The sequence below is a fragment of the Carassius gibelio genome, chromosome B20 (genome assembly GCF_023724105.1).
Source record: "Carassius gibelio isolate Cgi1373 ecotype wild population from Czech Republic chromosome B20, carGib1.2-hapl.c, whole genome shotgun sequence".
Lineage (NCBI taxonomy): Eukaryota > Metazoa > Chordata > Actinopteri > Cypriniformes > Cyprinidae > Carassius > Carassius gibelio.
Genome location: NC_068415.1, coordinates 17,045,074 through 17,065,646, shown reverse-complemented (window position 1 = coordinate 17,065,646; position 20,573 = coordinate 17,045,074). Strand labels below are relative to the sequence as shown.

Genomic DNA, 20,573 nt, shown 5'->3' with positions numbered 1-20,573 from the left:
AGTGGCAGCACTTCCAATGAGAATGGACTGAGATTAATATCCTCTATCATCCCTTTTTCTGTCAGAGAGATAGACAGCAAGAATTGGAGGGTGAGGACAAATAAGAAAAGAAAAAGAAGGAAAGAAAGGTTCATGCATTTGTTTAACTAAAGATAAGATGCTGGTGGTACCTAAAGTCTGTCTCCAGACTGGAACAGTGGGGGCAGTCTTAATGCTCTGGCCTCGGGGTTGTCCGTGGTGTGTGTGTGTGTGTGTGTGTAGGACGATTTGAAATGTCCTGTTGTCATTCACTATCCTACCATCTTTTCCACTCCTTTTTTATCTTAAAAGCATGCGTAATGTATATAATATAGCCTATAGCATCTGACACCAACAGTCATTTTATCAAGGTTGCGAATCTGACTGAATATTTAATTAATACGCCATTTTATTCATGGTGACATTTACAATACAATAAACATTTTCAACAAGTCACACCAGAACTGGTGAGAAATAAACACTTTGGTTCACAGTTCATATTTTGCACAAAAATGACATGCAGAGTTTCCACACCTTTTGAGTAATGAATCTTCATGACATTCCCGTGACCTTCCCAGTTAGTTAGAAAGTAGGCCTGTTTTACAGAAACTGCACTCAGAATAGGCCATTTCTAGCTCAGGCAATATTTTAGAGCTGGGCAAAGCTAGAAAAGAATACCATGTTGAATCATATAAGAAATGTTTAAGAACAAGCAGTTAATTTCCATTATGTTTCACAATCTCCGTTTTAAAATGCAGTAATATTTACAGGTTTCGCATAGCCGTGACATAGGTTTGAATCTGTTTAATGGCCCTCTCCCCCTCTGTGAGCGCGCGCACACCATCCATTTGCAGGAAGCGCCTGCGGCAGCGTTCCATCAAAACTAATCATAACCATTCAAATCTGCCTCCCCGCTGCAAGATGTAGGAAGAGGACGACTGTTTTACGCAGAGAAATCACTAGATGCCTTTTTACATCCTAGAATAAGAGAAACTGCACATATTACAAATAGCTCATTCTTGTGTTCGGTTAATTCACTAGTTGTCCTGAAGTGAGCTGAGATCTGCAGGGGCGTTTGTCTGAGAGAGCGCGCGCTCTCTCTCTCTCTCTCATTCTCTCTATCCGGGTCTGGCCCAGAGGGGTTGTGAAACCCCTGGAGCGACTCTCTGTGAATTCCGCTTCAGCTGGGCTCCATTCCTCAGCGCTTGAGCGAGGGGCGCGGACAGGAGCCCAAACACGGAGAGGTGACACGTCGCTGGATGTCCCATGTTCCAGGTGAGGGGCGCCAAATTGGGCTTTGTGGGTTTTTTCTACAGAGAGAGGCAGTGGGTCTTCAGAGCGCAGCTGCATGTACGCATGTGCCAGAGGATGAGCGCGTTCGGGACAAAAATATTTCTCTTCTCCCAGTTTACATCCTGCCGCTTCCCGTTATGTTTAATGGCAGCGCGAAACGACACTTGTGTTGTCACATGTAAAACTGTTCTGTAGCGTAGCCTCGAACAATTGCCTGATATCGTAATGGCGTCCTCGATTAGGTTTCCCGATGCGCTACGATAAGTCGCACGCTCTTTGAACGCGAGGCGAATGTGGAAAGCGATTATGAAAATCAGTTCTTTAACACCGCGGCTGCTTTTGTATTCGAGGGTTTGGGTTGCCAAATGGCAGGTTTGATCGCAACCCGAGTGGGTTTTCACGCATTTGTAACACTTTTTGAATGGTGCTGGAGATGTTTTCCTTGTTTATTTGTGTTTCGCGGCAGTTGTTATTTTTAAAATCACCGTTTAAAGTCGAGCTTTCCTTCATTTTCGTCGTATAATACGCTACAGCTGCTGCACGCTCAGAGCGCGTGAGAGAGGAACAAAACGCACGTGCACGAGTTACATCGCATTTTAAGTGCACTGTTTGTCGTGTGATTAAGTTTAAATGTATTCCCTGACCAGTGTATCATATATTTTAAGACGAGCCTGTTCTGTTGGCTCCCAGCTGTGGCGCCACATGCTTCCAGCTCGTCGAATTGCCGGTGGTTGTCCAAGTGGATGTGTGTGGAACTGTCACCTAACATTTGAGTATTTAGATATAGGCTACGGTCTAATTAGGTTACCTGGCCAAGAGAGGTATCAAAAAGGGCATACTAGTGTACACTAGAGAGGTCTTTGCTTCTGTATTTTGTGCTGTATTCTTAAACAAGCCAAAATGTAATGGATCAATTGTCGTATCTATCTATCTATCTATCTATCTATCTATCTATCTATCTATCTATCTATCTATCTATCTATCTATCTATCTATCTATCTATCTATCTCAGAAGGAATGGTACATAAGCTGTCTCTGGGATGGTAGATTTTCAAAATGTACACCTTTGTACCTTATTTTCCACTAAAAGGTGCATATTAGTATTTTAAAGATTTTAACTTTTTTAAAGGGACCCAATCCAGTGACAGATTTTGAAACTTACTTTCTTAGATAGATAGATAGATAGATAGATAGATAGATAGATAGATAGATAGATAGATAGATAGATAGATCTGTCATATTTATGACTATCTATTAGCTGAAATGTGCTTTTCAAATATCTTATATAATAAAGAATCTTGATAATCTCTCTTTTTACTATTTACAGTCAGATGAAGTCACATTGGTGAAAAATGTTGTTTTGATACGGTTGTCTGAATTCTGGCATTCTGTGAATTCTGTAAATTTTTATAATTGTTCAACTTTTTTTTTTTTTTCAAATCTCAGGACTCTTTAGTTCATGTTGCCTCGAGCAAAGTATCTATTTCAGAATCCCAGTGCAACCACGTCATCCCATACACCTACTGTGTCATGAAATTGTTTTGACATCCTAACCATTTAACAAAACCAAATTTGACATTATATATTTACAAAATTTCATGTTGTTCAATGATGTCATGGTGGAAATGTGCATAGACCGATTTAAGCTCTATAGAAATAAGGTTCCTGTTCTTTGCACAGACAGAATCGGCATATGAGGACAACACAGTCGGCACCAGCCTCATCTGTTAAATCTGAAAAGAGTCTTGTATAACTGTAGGGGTTCATAAAGTACAAATGTAATTGGTCTCGTAGAGAACACAAGCATTCCTGTACAGAACACCATCAACCACTAAAACGCACACAATGGATCGCATGCAGTGAGCTGAATTGCTGCCCACGGACAGGGCAGAGTTGCTGAGTTTTCTGACTCACTCTTGTAGAATATTCAACATGTTAATGTGGGCTTGGAATCACCTCAAACACAGGTTACTAATCCTCATTCTGTCTTCAACGCTTCTCGACACATCCATATTTTGCATATGCGCCCATGAATATGGATAAGATTAAGAGCAGAATGGCATGCAAGTCTTTCCATCTTACTGTCTCTCTCTGAGTCCCTTGTGCCACAAACATGTGAAGTGAACTGTAGCCTGATGGCTACATCCATCCAACCATCCAGTTGATAAGGGTTATCTTTGTTTAAACCTAAAACAATGAAAAAAAAGTATGAAATATTTGTAAATATATTATAATTATGATACACATATAAATCCTAAATATTATTTATATACTATAATAATATGTATAATGATATGTGATACATATACTGTATATAACCATAAATGCAAAAAATTACAAAAATAATGTTATATATATATTATGTATTATGTATTATGTACAATTATAAAAATGTAAACTTTTTCCAAAACTTCTAATTTCTTAACATTTAAGATTTTTTTAATGATATAGACATTTTTATTTTTTTTAAAAAGAACAAAATTACTAAAACTAAATATTTAAATTAATATATATATATATATATATATATATATATATAATATTAAATCGCTGATGCTGATAGATATATGGATATATACTAAAGGAACTGCCAGAGAGGACAGACATGTACTACAGGTGCTCGATATGATTTGCATCTCCCTTATACCGGATGGCACACAAAGCTGCAGTGCTCAGAGATGGTTTCTATCTCTCTCCGAGCCCTTCATACCCAGACTCACACTCGCACACTCAGTAGTTACTCTTTTTTGGCAGCCCGGGGCTCTGGCAGTAGGTTCAGCTATATCGCACCTTGGTGTTCCTCTCTCTCGCTCGCTTTCATTCTCTCCCAAGCCTCGGAGGTAGAGGCGATTTGTGATGCTGCGCTCACACTGTTTTTAAAAAGTGCTTCCTCTGAACTTCTCTATCTCTTCAGATTAGTCAGGGAACAAATTACCTGCCTGCACATAAAAAGCCCCTCTCCAATCCTCCGCACAGCCATGTAACGAGCCTGATCTCCCTTTTGAAGAGTGGGCATGTTATTTTCCCTCTCGCCTGCAGGCTACCCTGCCATGTAAATGATTATGAAATTAAATTTAAAACTACACATGTATTCAGCCTCTCTCTTATCGCTATCTGCACAAAGCGCATACAAATCAGGCTGGGATCAGGGCCTCGGCTCAGGACTGCACTTTAAAGCTTTGCTAATTGCTAATTGGGTATCTAGGTGTGAAATGGGCTCTGCTAACGAGAATTTAAAATGTGGAAAGGAGGGTTTCTTTTTTTCCGTTTCTGCTCTCGCTCTGTCTTTCCCTCTCCTTCTCTTTCCTTTGAGAGATGTCAGAGCTGTTTCTGGTGACATGCCTGTGGGCAGGAATGACAGAATGAGACAAAAGAAGAGAGATCTCTCCTTTCAAAATGGAGGCTGATCCTGTGTGCTGTGCAGAGGAGAGAAATGAGATACAGGTCCGTCGCTATACTTCGGCCATGCGAAAAGGACGCTGGGAGTTTAATGATTAAGGATTGGGGCGTCTAACAAAAAGGTGGCTGGTTTAGTTCTAGCTAGGGGTAACCTGAGGACTTGAGTTACTGAGGTCCCAGGAGCAGAGCACTGCTGTCAGTGACTGGCCGAAGACGATGAGCTTTAAAACTAACTACAAAACAGAAGTCTGATTCTACATGTCCAGTGTCATCTTATTCTTTCGCAAAGTTCTGTTTGATATGACACTCATTCTCATTTTTTCGTACATTTTTTCCTTGTTCCTTGAATTTTTACATGCAAAGAATTTAATTCAAGTTTTTAAATCTCAATTTAAATGAATTGTGATTAATTCCAAAAAGCCAAAAAGAAAGAAAAAACACATAAAGCTCATTTATGAGTAAAATCATGTGCCACAACCAACGTGCATATAAAATCAACTTAGTGATTCATGATATTTGTAATATAAATAACATTCTAAAATATTATTATATTGAATTATATATTTAAAATATTAAACATTTTGTTAATTAGTAATTTATGATATTTAAAATATACAATTCTAATACATATTATACATTCTGCTATATTGCATTGTATTATAAAATATGTATTCAATAATGCTTATTGAAAATATATGTTTTTTTTTTATTGGTTACACCATATGACATATTAGGGAAGTTATATAAATGTTGGAAAATATTGAAACATTTTGTTATTACTAATTAATAATATTTAAATATTTGTACAATACTCATATTTATTATAAATTCTAATATATTACATTATGTTAGAAAATATATATTACATGACAATTGAAAATGTATTTAATTTTTTTTTAACACGTTTGTTTTAAACATAAAAAAAAATAGTATAGGTATTTTTCAAAACCATTTTGCAGACACTCTTACTTGCCACTGACTCATAACTTTTCCTTAAATGTTCACAAGACTGTGGAAAGACTCTGACCGTATAAAGATAATGAGTCAGATGATCGCTGTTGATTTGCTGATGGATGAATAGAGCTTTTTTCATCCCTCCTCTAGCTTTAAAGCCCCACTGAGTTCTAAAATCCGCTTCCTCATGCGTTGCTTCTCTCTGAGGCACAGCGCCGGAGACAAACATCTGCCTTATTCTCCAGAGCCAAACCTCAGCTCTGTGCTGTTCATACTGAGACAGCAGTTGCCTCGGGGTACTCACGACACACACACAAACACAGGGGAGAGGAGAGAGGCGTGAATGCAGAAGCACTTAGAAATGTGTTCTTGATCAAGGTCACTTATAGAGGATGATTTTGTATTAATGGATGAATGTAATGAATCAAATGAAAACTGGCATATTTTGCCATATACTGTAGATTTAGAGATGGTGCACGGCTCTTTATCTACAGGGCCGAAAGCAATTTTATACCGAGCACTCTAGAATCATTCATACATGAAAATATCAATGCATAAATGAGTAACCCATGATGCGATTTAGAGGGACTCCGTTTACATCACAATAGCCTCTATTGCTAGACGGAGGAGTATGAGAGAGGAAAATGAAAATCTTTCTCTAACCTGAGAAAGTTTGCAGTGAGCTCCAGCTGAGCTGCATTTTCAAATCACTGCACAATGCATATCAGAACAGCAGAAGTAAAATAGAGTCCAGTCACAGTGGCACGTCATAAATAGCAAGTAATATGAAAAGCCCTAATGCCTAAAACAAAAGACAGCCTTTTGAAATATTCACTCTTTTCCATGCAATGACATTGAAATTTGACATTCAGAATAGATGCAAAAGCACCATAAAATTATCATAAAATGGCCTATATAATGTAACTCATTTATTACAATATGTATATTGCAAGCCTTATAAGGCCACACAATAGCCTTATGGGACAAATAGACAAATTTAAGTTGTTGTTGTTCACTAATAATCTTCCAGTCAGTCCAATTTATAAACTGGATCAACTGGTTTATTGAAAAGAGTCAACTCATAAATGTGCCAATGAGAGCTTTAATGGATCTCAAGATTGGTAAATGAAAATCTTTTTCACCTGCAAAGTAATTTTATGACTTCAAACGACTTTAAAGATGTGTATGAACACTTTTTAAGCCCAAGTCGTCATTCACTTTCATTATATTGTAAACAAAAGTGTGCAGGATAGGTACACTGTAAAAAAAAATATATATATATATATATATATATATATATATATATATATATATATATATATATATATATATATATTCAGTCAGAAATTGCTAGTAAACTTTACAAACAACAAAAAGAAATGGCTAACACTAAATTGAATGTGAAATCTTCAAGTATAAAAACTGATTGTTTTTCTTGTAAAAAGTGATATAACAATCTTTATTTACATCTTTGAAAACTATTATTTTACATTATAATATGAGGTTAGTGTTTGAAAGTAATGACACAGTTTTTCCTTTTTGTTCCTTTTGTGTTAGTTTTCACTTTTTTGGGTGTTTTTTTTTTTCCTGCCTACCGGCCATCATTTCACACACAAACCCACAGTGTGCACTTTATGCTGTCGAAATTATTCTTACCATGCACAGAAATATCAATCAGCTCATGACACCTTCGTCTCTCTCTCTCTTTCTTCCTGCATCTGTCACATTTTCTCTTCCTCTCACACATACTACACAAAAGGCTGTATACACACACTCGAAAGTATATGGATGGCCTCAGGGTTAGACATGATCACAGCTGCTACTGGAAACTCCCAAATCAAGTCAGCCTGCCTGAGCTGCATAGCCCTTTAATAATTAGCAGGTGTGTGTGTCTGTGTGGGTGTATATTAAAGGCATAATTTAGTGCTGAGTTCTGCCGCAGTCCAATACAGCGTATAGCTGACCGTTGCCTCTTTCTCTCGCTTTATCTCTCCATTGAAGTGCGAAAGTGTGTGTGTGTGTGTGTGTGTTTTCATTTTGGGCAATCTAGCTCCCATTTCTCTGCACCTTTAAGAGCGCGTGCCTGTTCTCGTAGCTGAAGGTCACTAAAACGCACAAAAAGCTCTCAGCTCTGCGGTCCAATATAGCGCATGCGCAGTGCCTCGGGACTCATACACTGTCAGACTGCAATATGGCGAGAATGCCTGGCAGCGGGGACCACTGCTGTAAAGATGATGAACCGGACCCGATGGCAGGGGAACGGGAGAGAGACGGAGGCTCGGGCGAGGAAGAAGAGGAAGAGATTCAGGAGATCCAGATCACAGGGGAAGAGGGAGAAGTGTCAGAAGAGGAAGCCGAGTTAGAGTGGGAGGAGTGCGGGGAGCCCGACAGCTGCGCTGCTGCCGTGGAGACGGAGGAAGCGGTCCTTATGCGCAATACGGACCAGCTCGACTCAGCGGGGGACCCGCTTTTCGCCGTCCTGGACACGGGACCCGAGGGAGACGTGCACCGCTCCAGGCTGAGCGAGAACACGCGCCTGGCCACCCGGTACGCGGTTCGAATCTTCCGGGAGTACCTAACGGAGAAGGCGCAAAGTACGGACTTTGAGAGCATGGACAAGCACGCGCTCTGCAAAGTGCTGCGCTCCTTCTACTCAGAGGCGCGCTCCAAAAGCGGACAGCTGTACAGCAAGTCCTCCCTCATCAGCATCCGGAGCTCGCTCAACCGCTACCTGAACGAGCCCCCCTTCTGCCGCACGCTGGACCTCACCAAGGACCCCGAGCTGCGCAGCGCCAATCTCGCGCTCGCCGCGGTCATACGCAAGCTGGAGGAGCAGGGCGCCGGTCCCGTGGTGCAGAAGCAAGCCATCACGCGCTCCGACCTGAGAAAGCTCTACACGTCGGCCGTGTTCAGCGCCAGCTCTCCGTTCGGGCTGCTCAACAAAGTCTGGTTCGAGACTTGCATGTACTTCTGCACGCGGGGGCGGGAGAACCAACGCGAGCTCGAGGAGGACTCTTTCGGTCTGGCTGCAGACGAGGACGGGCGCAAGTTTGTGTACTTCAAAGCGCTCGGGCCGTACCACAAGTCCCGTTCCGCGTCCTGGACGAAGAAAAGAACGGACACGGACGACGACAACCTGCCCCGCATGTACGAGACCGCCACGGAGTTCTGTCCGTACGCGAGCTTCGTGAAGTACCTCTCGAAGCGCAATCCTCTCTGCAAGGCTTTCTTCCAGCGCCCGCGGGATCACTGTAGCGAGACCGACACGACGTGGTACGAGAATAAAGCCATCGGGAAGAACCTGCTGGGCACGAGGATGCAGATGCTGTCGCGTGCCGCCAAACTGTCAAAGACCTACACCAACCACTGCATCGGCGCCGTCTCCATAGCAACGCTCAACGGCATTGCGGGCATCGGGTCAAAGTTGGCGCCTCTCCACGTCTCCCCGGAAACGGTCAACGGTGGAACGCACCTGCAGCACGTGCTGCGTTGCGAGGCCGAGCTCGAGCTCAAACCGCAGAAGGTGATCAAGCGCCCGCGGACGCTCGCCAGTCCGTTAAGCGTTGCGGAACCGGGGGCATCGCCGAAAAGACTCTGCGCGCGCGCGGACACTCCGGCTGTCACCGCGCTAGTCTCCGCTCGTTGTGAACCCAACGGAGAGAGTCCTCGTATGCTGCCCTCACAGGTAACGGCGATTTCTTGTCTCTAGCACGTCGAAAGGTTTTTGGCACGTGACACGGTCTTAGAATAGCGTCTGTCTGTCTGTCAATCACATCCGTCAGAGGACAATTGGGTTTCACACCGAGCATATTTATGCAAATTAAGCATTTAAGATAACAACGTGGGATGTCAGATTTGACTCATCTGTGTGTGTCATTTTGCATGGAACATTTGTCAGCAAATCCCTGATTTACTTCTTCATTATAATGTCAATTTTGTTATGCTGCTGTATCTCTGGTGGGACAGAGTGCAGATTTATTTCAGACTGAAACTTAACTTTGAGCTGTCACTTAGACCCTACACAAAGTGAATTGTACGTTTTCATTTTGGATTAATTTTTGGAGTGAATATGTATTTTTAGGTCTGTTATTAGATTAAACTTTTTTTCTAACTAACTCCTCGTCTTTAAAAACAAGTCCATCATTTCCATCTTTGCCGAGGGGCAGCAGCTCAGATTGCCAGCGGTGGTCCATTTGGGGATGTGATTTAGTTCGATTCGTTCATATGTTGGTGAATATTATTATGCTTTGTAAGTAGGCTGCACTAAAACAGGCACTGATTTCTTCACCCTTCAGCATGAAGGTGAGTGTGAAAAATAAAAGCATTCGTTGCCTGCGGAGGCATGAGCTAATATTGCACCTGTGCTGGGCTCCAGCAAAAAAACATTGACTCCTGAATATAATGCCTGAGATGAGCTGTTTAGTGTGTTCTTCAGCTGCATTACACTATATTAATGATCAGAATTAAACAGTGCTCTACAGTACCTAAATATGCATCCTCAAGAGTTTATACCTGGGCTTTTTTAATTTAACCTCAGCAATATTGTCGTTATGAATGTTAATGTTCTAGAATTTTTCTTTGTTTTTGTTTTTTGTTTTTTTGCCATGCACTTAAATCACAGCATGTATCTGTCTTAAAAATGTTTGGGGTAAGTATGTGTTAGCGACACCTATAGGAAGAAAGTCCTGGAAAAAATCCTGGAAAAAAAATATTTGAAAGGACTTGTCAGTTCTGACACTTGGTCATTTCACATTCACATCCAACGAATTATATAATGCTCCCTCCTTGCTAATTAACTGATGTAAAGTGCATCTTCTCTTTCACATCATCCTCGGTTGCTATACAGTACATGCTGAGATGAGGTGAGATGACTTAACAATCAAGAGTCTGGGTCAGAGACTTTGAAACTTTGGGAAACTTTTTACATTATACATTCATTGAGTCATATGCATTATTTAGGATTATCGTTTTACATATTTTACATTTACAGGTACAATTCTGTTCAAAAGTCTCTTAATGGTCACCAAAGCTGCATTTATTTGATCAAAAATACTTTAATAAAAACAGTAATATAATGAAATATTTCATGTTGTCTTTTATTTTAATTTTATGCAATGGAATTTCAGCATTACATCAGTCTTGAGTGTCACATCATCCTTCAGAATTCATTCTAAAATATTCTGATTTGCTTCTCAAGAAACATTTATCATTATCAATGTTGAAAACCGTTGGGCTACGGCTGCTTAATATTTTTGTGGAAACTGCGATGCAGTACATTTTTTTCAGGATTTGTCAGGATGTTCCAAAGATTAGCATTTACCAAAAAGCAATACTTGAAATGGAAACCTTAATAAACATTATAAATGTCTTTAATGCCACTTTCAAAATCAGTTCAAAGTATCAAAAAATATGAACTACAAACTTTTGAAGTTAGTTTGTATATAAATGTATTATTTTGTCATCTGAAGTTCAGAAAGATCATTTGCACACTTATCAAACCAACGCTGTAGTAGCTTCTGACACATGTTGCTTTTATGATACTCTACGTATTATAACACTGACACCTGTTCAAGAAATCATTGATGACACATTATAATAGAAGTATTCATAGTCATATTCAAAACAAAGTATTTGAACTATGGCCATTCATTTGTTTGTTTATTTATTTATTTATCACTCACTTGTAAGCTCTGTTTTAGCAATGATATTTAGATATCCATTGCACCATTTTCATTCACTTTTATTTTGGTGTTTTTGACTAGATCTGTATATATCTTACCAACTCTCTTTCTGCCTCTCACTCTCAAATCACAAATAATCTACAGAAATATTCCAGTGTGTACATTTACTCATCACCTTAAATACTGCAAAGAGCTCAGCTTCATTTAAACTCTCTCACATCTCTACTGCAATAATTCACCTACCCTGCTTGTTTAGTTTGAGCATTCTCCATTCCAGAGTAGCTATACAGTACTTTAAGTTTGTGTCAACATCTTTCCAATTAGTTAATGGCGGAGCCAATAGCTCACCCTTCTCTGGCACCAGGCACCATCTGTGACAGTGGAATAATAAAAAGCTTTTGTTCATGTAACACTTGTTTTAACTTAATTGGGTTGTACTTATTTACTGCACAGGTCACTGAACTAGCTTTGTTCTTTAAAGCACAAATATATTACGTTTTTTTATATATGTGTTGTCTGTGTATATGTAAATTGACTGTACAATCTTATTTTTGTCAAAAGCCAAATCAATAAAAGCAAACATTTCCCACCCCATGCTCTGTTTTCCTCATTGTCTACACTGCATATATATAAAATTAGCCAGAAAATATATATTTTTTAAAGTGATGCATAAGAAAATGCCTTTTTGACCCGTGTTAGTCTTCCTGTAGGCATAACGCCCCATTCAGCCACCATTAGAAAACCGCACCCGCTAAAACACCCAGTTGTGCCAGAGATGTTTATCATTAGTGCTTTAATGTGTTAGCCTGGATACATGTTTACTTGCACATGTTCTGTGTATTACCAAGGGTTAATGCTTGTTTTTCAGGTCGCTGTACTCATTCTCTCAACATGTTTATTTCTGTAAGACAGTCGACTCAGATATTGTTACTCCGCTCTGGGCGAAAAATGCATTGATAGTGCACTAAGTACACAAGTATACTTAAGTTACAGTTTACTTTTTTCTGTTTTTCATCTTTAAAGGAAACTCTGCCCATGGCTGTTTCATTGCGCCTCAGTAGAGAGTGGCCATTGAGATTTAGCAAACAGTTGTTTCCCAGCACAAGCAGATATTATGTCAGACAAAGCCCAAGGAACGAGCCCCTACTGATGCCAATGAGAGTAGCACTACTGTAACGTTGACAACCAAATCACCATTAATGTCATAACGGGTCAATTTAATTATTTCCACTTATGTTGTAATGTAGCTGTCAAGGTAGAAATTATTATCTGTGTTTATGTTGTAAAACATTTAGCGCCGTGCTCCCATTCCACACTCGTGACACATTAACCAAATGAAGAGGCTGCTTCAATTGTTTCAGTTCAAATACTTTCTTATTCTAGTTTAGTGTGCAGAAAGTGCTATAAGCGAGCCATTTAAAAGTTGGTTCCCAGTAACACTGTTGCAACGTGGTGTTTTTAAAACCATGCGTTGTCTGAATCACCACACTAGCCGTTTTCTGGACAATGGATGGTGGGAGTTTGAGGCGAAAGGGGCTGTAAGAGTGTTCAGGAAACTTGAGATTCTGTTTCTGTTTCAGCTAGTCCACATGAAATCAAAACTGACACCTGTTTATGCAATGCATGATCCTTTTATACAATACATCGACATAATGTTCCAAAGAAAAATAAATTTCCCTTTGTAAAAGTTAAATCAGTGGTGCCCAAACTTTTACTATGAAGGGCTGAAAGTAAATGTTGCATTATATCCAACTATATTTTTAAAATAGGCATTTTAATGCTAAAGTCCTGTTTTCAATATAACTATGTTATGGTGTATCAGTGTCCACTTTTTGCAATCCTGTCAAATCCTGATGCTTTTTTTTCCAAGTAAAATTGGTTTCAAATGCCATTTCATGTTGACTCATTTGACCTCCTGCTATAAATATTAATCTTGAAATTTCTTCTTACCTGTCTTTTATTCTCAGGAGAATCGCAGCAACAGTGTGGGCATGTCGTCTCGGCCGATCTTGGCACATTCGCCGGTGTCCCCGCTGGGTACAGCTGGCATCCCCACACCCGCACAGCTCACAAAGGCCAACGCGCCGGTCCACATTGATGTAGGGGGTCACATGTATACCAGCAGCCTGGCCACATTATCCAAATACCCAGAGTCCAGGTACATTTCACACACAGACACAAAGCTATATAGAACTGGACACCATAGTATAATAGATAGGACTGGGAATTGATCCCCAAAACAAAGAATCTATCTATTATTATAAATTAGAAAGATTGTTTATCGTTGTTTCATTCTGTGATCCTACATGTTGAAAAGCATACAACTGATACATTTTTATTAGCCTATATCTTGGATAAGTTTCCCACATTAAAGTTTTGCACTGTTCAGACACTGATGCACAAACACATTTTATTCTAGGTCTTTAAAGAATATAAAAAATAATAAACAAATCTTATGAACTTTGAAAACTCCTCTGGACTATACGAATAGATCAATGAATGATTATTATCAGAATCTACTATATTCATATAATTTATATTATGCATAAATATATGAGTGATGGGCAACAATTAATCACATCTGAAATTATTATTTTTTGTTTATATAATTTATGTGTGTGTACTTTGTATATTTATTATGTATACACTGTATAAAGACACACACATATACAGATATATATATATACATATATATATATATTGAAAATATTGACATTTGCATGTATATATTTATATCCATATAATATATTATAAATAAATATATTTAATATATAAACGTAACATATATTTTTAAATATATATATGTATGTGTGTTCTTATATATACATCATAAATATACACATTGCACACACATATTATGTACACAAAAACGTATTTTGGATGCGATTTATCAGTTAAAGTAATTGTTCACCATCACTACATCTACTATTATTAATTATTCAAATTTAAACGGATGTAAGCTTTCATTTCATGTAGTCACAGTAAGATCAAGTGAATGTCTCCAATCTTTAAAAAGAAATAAATTTTTTTTTAAAAGAATTGAAAGCAACAGTGAGGAATTGTTGATCCCAGAACCAGGAATTGAAATTCCAGACATTTTGGAAACGAATTGCCCTAGCATTAGATGAGGGAGGTGTTCAAAGGTGTTCTTTTTACCAATCAAAATGACATTTTATTCCACTGTATTCCAATTTGTTTGGCAGTCAGCCTAAAATTTCTCAAATGCATGTCATCCTCTGAACACATCTGTTCCCACACAAGTCCTTCATGTGTGTTTGCTCTATATGTATGTGTGTGTGTGGCTTGTCTGTGCTCATTAGCTCACTGACCAGTATATTTCTGCGATGCCAAAGAGCATTATTGTCTTGTAGCTGCTGACTGAGTCAAACATCAGAGCACAGGCCAAAAGGAGCCCGAAGCGCTTTGAGCCAGACTAGCATCCTGTCTCACAACTGCTCACATGTCTCACTTAATTTCCGCCTCCCACTGTCCCTTACAGTGGCATAGAAACACATATTTTCCCATACAGTATCAGATTAGTCTGGTATAATCTAGTATAGGCCTTGGAAAGCCTTTATTGTCAAGTAGACATTTCAGAGAGCATTTGCCTCAGTGACAGTTGTGATCCATTCGCCCCTTGGCTACTTTATCCCAAACAACATCAATATGACAACGCACTCGTTGTGGAGCCAGGAAGCAGGGCGCTGGATGATGACATTTGCGTCGTCAGGAGCAATGATGGCCGCCGCCTCCAGCCATGCCCTCCCTGATGCTGATGCAGATGCAGACAGACTGTGCTGACCGAAAGAACTGTCAAATCTGCTGTCGGACAGTCATATATTCACATGAGCACACTCAGATGATTGTTTTTAATGAATATTTTAGCACTTCCATTAAACTTCCATCAAATCCAAGAACATCCTAGCAGCAACTAGTCATAACAGTTTGTCCTCAGATTGTTTCAGTCATTTATTTTCAGATATCTATTTTATCAACAAAAAAAAGAAGAAAAAAATCACTAATACCATTACTATTGTAGTTAAGAGACATTAGCCCTTTAATTGGCCTTTTAAAACACATATAGAATGGATCGCTATGTATTAATTTCTCGTGAAAACATTTTTATATTTGTAGCCTATATAGGAATATTGTGGGTTAGAAAGGGGTAGTTCACCCAAAAATTATTTAATAAATTACTCACCCTCATGTCGTTCCAAACCCGTAAGACCTTTGTTCATCTTTGCAACACAAATTCAGTTATTTTTGATGAAATCAGTGGTTCAACCGTACTCTTATGAAGCGTTGTGGTACTCATGAATGTCTGTCAGTTACTGACACAGAAGAGAAGAATTCTTGAATAAAGTTATTTTAGTTTTCTTTGCACACAAAAAGCATTCCCTTAGCTTCATAAAATGACGGTTGAGCCACTGATGTCACGTGGACTATTTTAATGATGAGTCTTAATGTGGTTTAAAGTTGCTGTCTATGCAGGGTCAGAAATCTCTCAGATTTCATGAAAAATATCTTGTCAGACTGATTGTGTGTAAGAATGTAAACTTAAACATTAGGAAAACATGGGGAAATAAAAAATTCTAAGGAATAAAAAAGTATAAAATTACCCAGAATTTAAGAAAAAAAAATCATATCAATTTACATCATATCATAAATGTTGTTCTTTTGAACTTTCTGTTCATGAAACATGGAAACATCAAGTTAACATTCAAATATCAAACTTAAAAAATATAAAAAACACCAAAAACATTTTAAACTCCAAATTTTGACTCCAAATTTTTGAACTGTTAATAGACTATATGTGTAATTAATTGTGTGTGTATGTGTACCTGGTATTCCCTACATTATGGCGACCAACAAGAATAGTAATACCAATAAATGTTGACCTTTTGTGGAAATTTTTGGTTCCTGTTGAGGAAAGAAGCTTAGAAATCATAGAGAATGTTTTTTGTTTTGTTTTTTTGTTTTTTTTTGTTGTTGTTTTTTTATGTTAGGGGTAGGTTTAGGGTAAGGGGATAGAAAATACACTTTGTACAGTGTAAAAAACTATAAAAAGTGTCCCCATAATAATAGGAATACCAGTGAATATATGCAAGAAAAACCTTTCATAAGAAAGCAAATCATTTTTGCCAATCAATCTAAATATTTGAATATCTGTCTGTTCCTCTCACAGGATTGGTCGTTTGTTTGATGGCACGGAGCCCATTGTATTGGACAGCCTGAAGCAGCATTATTTTATAGATCGGGATGGACACATGTTCCGCTACATATTAAACTTCCTCAGGACCTCAAAACTGCTCATCCCAGATGACTTTAAGGTATTTAAATCTTACACTGCATTATTATCAATGTTATAGTCAGATTTAAAAAAACAGAACGGTGAACGGAATAGTTCACCACAAAATTAACATTCTGTTAATAACCATCATGTTGCTGATATGAAAATTGAAACAAAGACTGAATTTTCATTTCTAGGTGAATCACTCCTTAAGTATCAGTTGTGTCATCTATCTGTGTATCTGTGTGTGTAGGATTACTGTCTGCTGTACGAGGAGGCCCGATATTTCCAGCTGCAGCCCCTGCAGGCTGAGCTGGAGCGCTGGCGGTCGGAGCAGGACTCTAGGTACACATCACGCCTGTGTGAGTGTGTGGTAGTGCGCGTGGCCCCCGAGCTGGGAGAGAGGATAACACTCAGTGGCGATAAAGCCCTCATCGAGGACATCTTCCCAGAGATAGGAGACGTCATGTGCAACTCCGTCAACGCAGGCTGGAACCACGATTCCACTCACGTCATACGCTTTCCTCTAAACGGATACTGCCACCTCAACTCTGTACAGGTGCGTGACACCTTAAACACCACTCACACACCAGCCAATTCCAGGTTTTTATTTATTTGTAGAATAAATATACTTTTTTAGGAAGTATTGACCTCTTTTTTACTGATTTTTGAGAATTCCAAGAGCCATGCAGATTCAAAAATGTTACACAAAAACGTGGTACAGCTGTCCCGATATCAAGATGAAGTAAAACATTCTCATTTAAAGAATGAAATTCTCAAAAAAAGAAAAACTTAAGTACACTGTAAAACAACTGAATTTAAATCATTAATGTTTTTCAAAATTGTAAACAAAGATTATTACAGTTTGTTTTACAAGAAAATACTATTTCAGTTTTTTTTATTTTATTTTATTTTTTTACTTAGGGGAAAAAATGTGTTTAATATAGCTTATTCACTTAACAAAACTGTAAAGAGAGATACTGTATAATCATAATAAGCTGAATAAGTTGAAATTTCAGTTTATTTATACTTCTTTAGTATACTTTTATTATACTATGATTGCATGCATCTACAGTGTAAGGAAAATATTTTACACCACGTTACCACTTCAAAATGAAATCTGCAAGTCTTTTTAAACAACTTCCTCCAGAAACATCAGCTGATTTTGCATTAGAAACTACAAACACTGGCCCATGATTCATGTCAGGAATGAATGTACAATATGAGCTCAATTTTTCCTATACTGTGCTCTGTAACCATTTCATACTGTGTATGTGTGTGTCTAGAGGCTGTCTAATCCTGTTTGCTTATTAAATCTTTTGGCCCCTGGCACTTGCCGTCACACTAATGGAAGCAGGAGATTGAGAAAAGTAGAGGCAGAAGACAGGAAAGAAAAATGAGAGAAAAAGAGAGTTGAAGGACAAAGGCGTGATGGAAAGTCACACAGTACAGACAGACAGAAACGTTAACCTGTAAATGAGAGGTTGGAGGGGAAAAAAGACTGAGAAAGAGAAAGATGGTGGAAAACTGTAGATGGAGGAAGGGAGTGAAGGGAATTTTAGTGACGCAGTGCTGGAGAGAAAAAGAGGAAGGGACATCCTTAAGGCACACTACAGGAATGTGATCTCACAGTTGTGTGAAGCGAATATCTGCAGGACTGGAAGAAACTGTGAGAGAGGGAGAGAGAGAGAGGGAGAAACAGGCAGAAAGAAAGACAGGAATAAGCAAGTGGTTTAAGTATCTCATTTTGTTCAGTTGAGCTGCTGGACAGATGGTTTATAACACTTTCACTGTGTTGTTTTTCCAACTGAACATGACGGTGATTTTGTGCCAGGGGTGTTCAATTAAAGGGATAGTTCACACAAACATGAAAATGGTCACAATCTCTTCATGTCATTTTAAATCCAAATGCTGCTTTTCTCTCTCTCCGTGGGACACAAAAGCAGAAATCTGAAGTGTCTTCACACTGTTCTCTTCAAACAGTGATTGTTTACAGTACTTCTTTAAAGGGATAGTTCACCCAAAAATGAAATTCTGTTACTCAGCCTCATGTCATTCCATACCCGTAAGATCTTCGTTCATCTTCAGAACACAAATTAAGATATTTTTGATGAAATCCGAGAGCTCTCTGACACGTTTAAGGCCCAGAAAGGTAGTAAGGACATCATTAAAATAGTTCACGTGACATCAGTTCTTCAACTGTAATGTTATGAAGCTATGAGAATACTTAGTGTGCGCCAAGAAAACTACAATAAAAGCTTTATTCAACAATTTCTTCTGTTACATGTCAGTCTTCAAGCTCCACATCCTTAGCAACTATGTACATCCCAACAAGTAAAACATACTGTAATTGTTTTGCATTTGAAACTCAAGCTCTATAAACACATTTGTCAACACCAAGGCTGACAACACAACCTATTCAGCAAGGATGCATTAAAATGATCAAAACTAAGCAGAACAACTGACTATTTTTAACATGATTTGAGCACCAAACCTCAGGATATTACAATAATCTCTGAAGGATCATGTGACATGTGAAAGCATTGGTGTATATAAGAGACTTCAAAACGTTACTGACCCCAAACATTCAAAAAACTTTGTATATTAATGGTTTAGTGTTGGTAGAATATGAAAGGATAATAATTTTGTGTGTGTTTGGGATTTTTTGTGTTCGTCAGGTTCTGGAGCGACTGCAGCAAAGAGGTTTCGATATTGCTGCTTCTTGTGGAGGTGGTGTGGACTCAACCCAGTTCAGTGAGTACGTTCTGAGGAGAGAGATCAAACGAAGTCACCGTGGGGTCACGACCTCCGTCATTCGAATCAAACAGGAACCGCTGGATTAGCTGCCCGCGCTCACAAACAATAAACTGGATATGGTATTTTTAACTGAATTTAAGGGATGTTTTGATTTATGTTGTAATCCTCTTGAGATTTTTTTTTCATTTATTACTGTCCCTAAATAAACCGTTTCAAATAAGGAAAAATAATGTTGAAATTCAAACGGGAACTTTTTCTGAACGCCTCTGGCTGAGTGGTCTCCATTTGATTCCCTGTGCGAAGGTTTGTAATAAAACTTCAAGACTGCCAGACTGCACTTTTGCTGGATTTGTCTTCACCATGACAGCTAGGAGTGGAAGAGGCTAAACTAATGTTACACTTTATATATGACATCCTGTAAAGAATTTCAGCTGCCATACTTATTTAATAAGCTGTTTGATGAATAATTTATGTTGTTAATCTTCAAGTGTTTCTCTCATAAATAGCATATCACACCAGAGAGGAATAGCAGCTCTAATTAGAAAAATACAGACACATGTAAAGGATAAATCACAGCTTTGGGTTTCTGAGGGATCGTTTGACTAGACTTACCCTCCTTTTGTCAAACACAGTCAAGAAACTGAATGATCTGAAAGATTTCATAAAAAATATGTTTCTTTCCCAAACTGTTCTTCATTTTTTAAAATAATTTTAACAAGTTCAAAAATAAAACTCAACCAATCTGACAAATTAATTTATGCTGTAACTTGCAGTATTTCTTCTTTTAAATACTACACAAAAAATGAAGATTGATTTTTTTCTTTTTCTTATATTTATAGTGTCTGGCTACACTTAAAACTGGTTTATAATCCATGAGATTAACGTTTGAGAAGAATGTAATGTGACGTTGTTAATAAAAGTTTTGAAAAATCAACAAGACTTGTTTATTAACATGGAAAATATGCTTTCTACATAACACACACGTTTCAAGGGATTGTCTTTAGGCTTTATTTAAGCGAACAATACTGTGATAAAATAAACTTGTTTTAATTAATGAATGCAAAGGTGACAGAAGCTTGGGTATTAAACAATTTACACAAGCTAGATGTCCTCTTGATACTGATTATTCGTGAATTAACTCCCACGCATTCATTGATCAAAGCCAAATTGCATTCAAGTTA

The 20,573-nt window shown here is 38.3% G+C and overlaps 1 protein-coding gene across 2 annotated transcripts; it reads left to right on the top strand.

Annotated features, from left to right (window-relative positions):
• Nucleotides 1–670: 670 nt before the first annotated feature.
• LOC127983590 (BTB/POZ domain-containing protein KCTD1-like) lies at nt 671–20,329 on the top strand. 2 transcript variants are annotated; one of them, XM_052585787.1, is made up of 5 exons: nt 671–1,293; nt 13,313–13,503; nt 16,531–16,675; nt 16,889–17,194; nt 19,314–20,329. In XM_052585787.1, the coding sequence occupies exons 1-5, from the start codon at nt 1,285–1,287 to the stop codon at nt 19,476–19,478; spliced, it is 816 nt and encodes a 271-aa protein (XP_052441747.1). In that variant the 5' UTR covers nt 671–1,284; the 3' UTR covers nt 19,479–20,329. The 2 variants fall into 2 exon arrangements, with proteins under 2 accessions (XP_052441747.1, XP_052441746.1); XM_052585786.1 differs by lacking the exon at nt 671–1,293 and adding an exon at nt 7,635–9,349.
• Nucleotides 20,330–20,573: the final 244 nt, after the last annotated feature.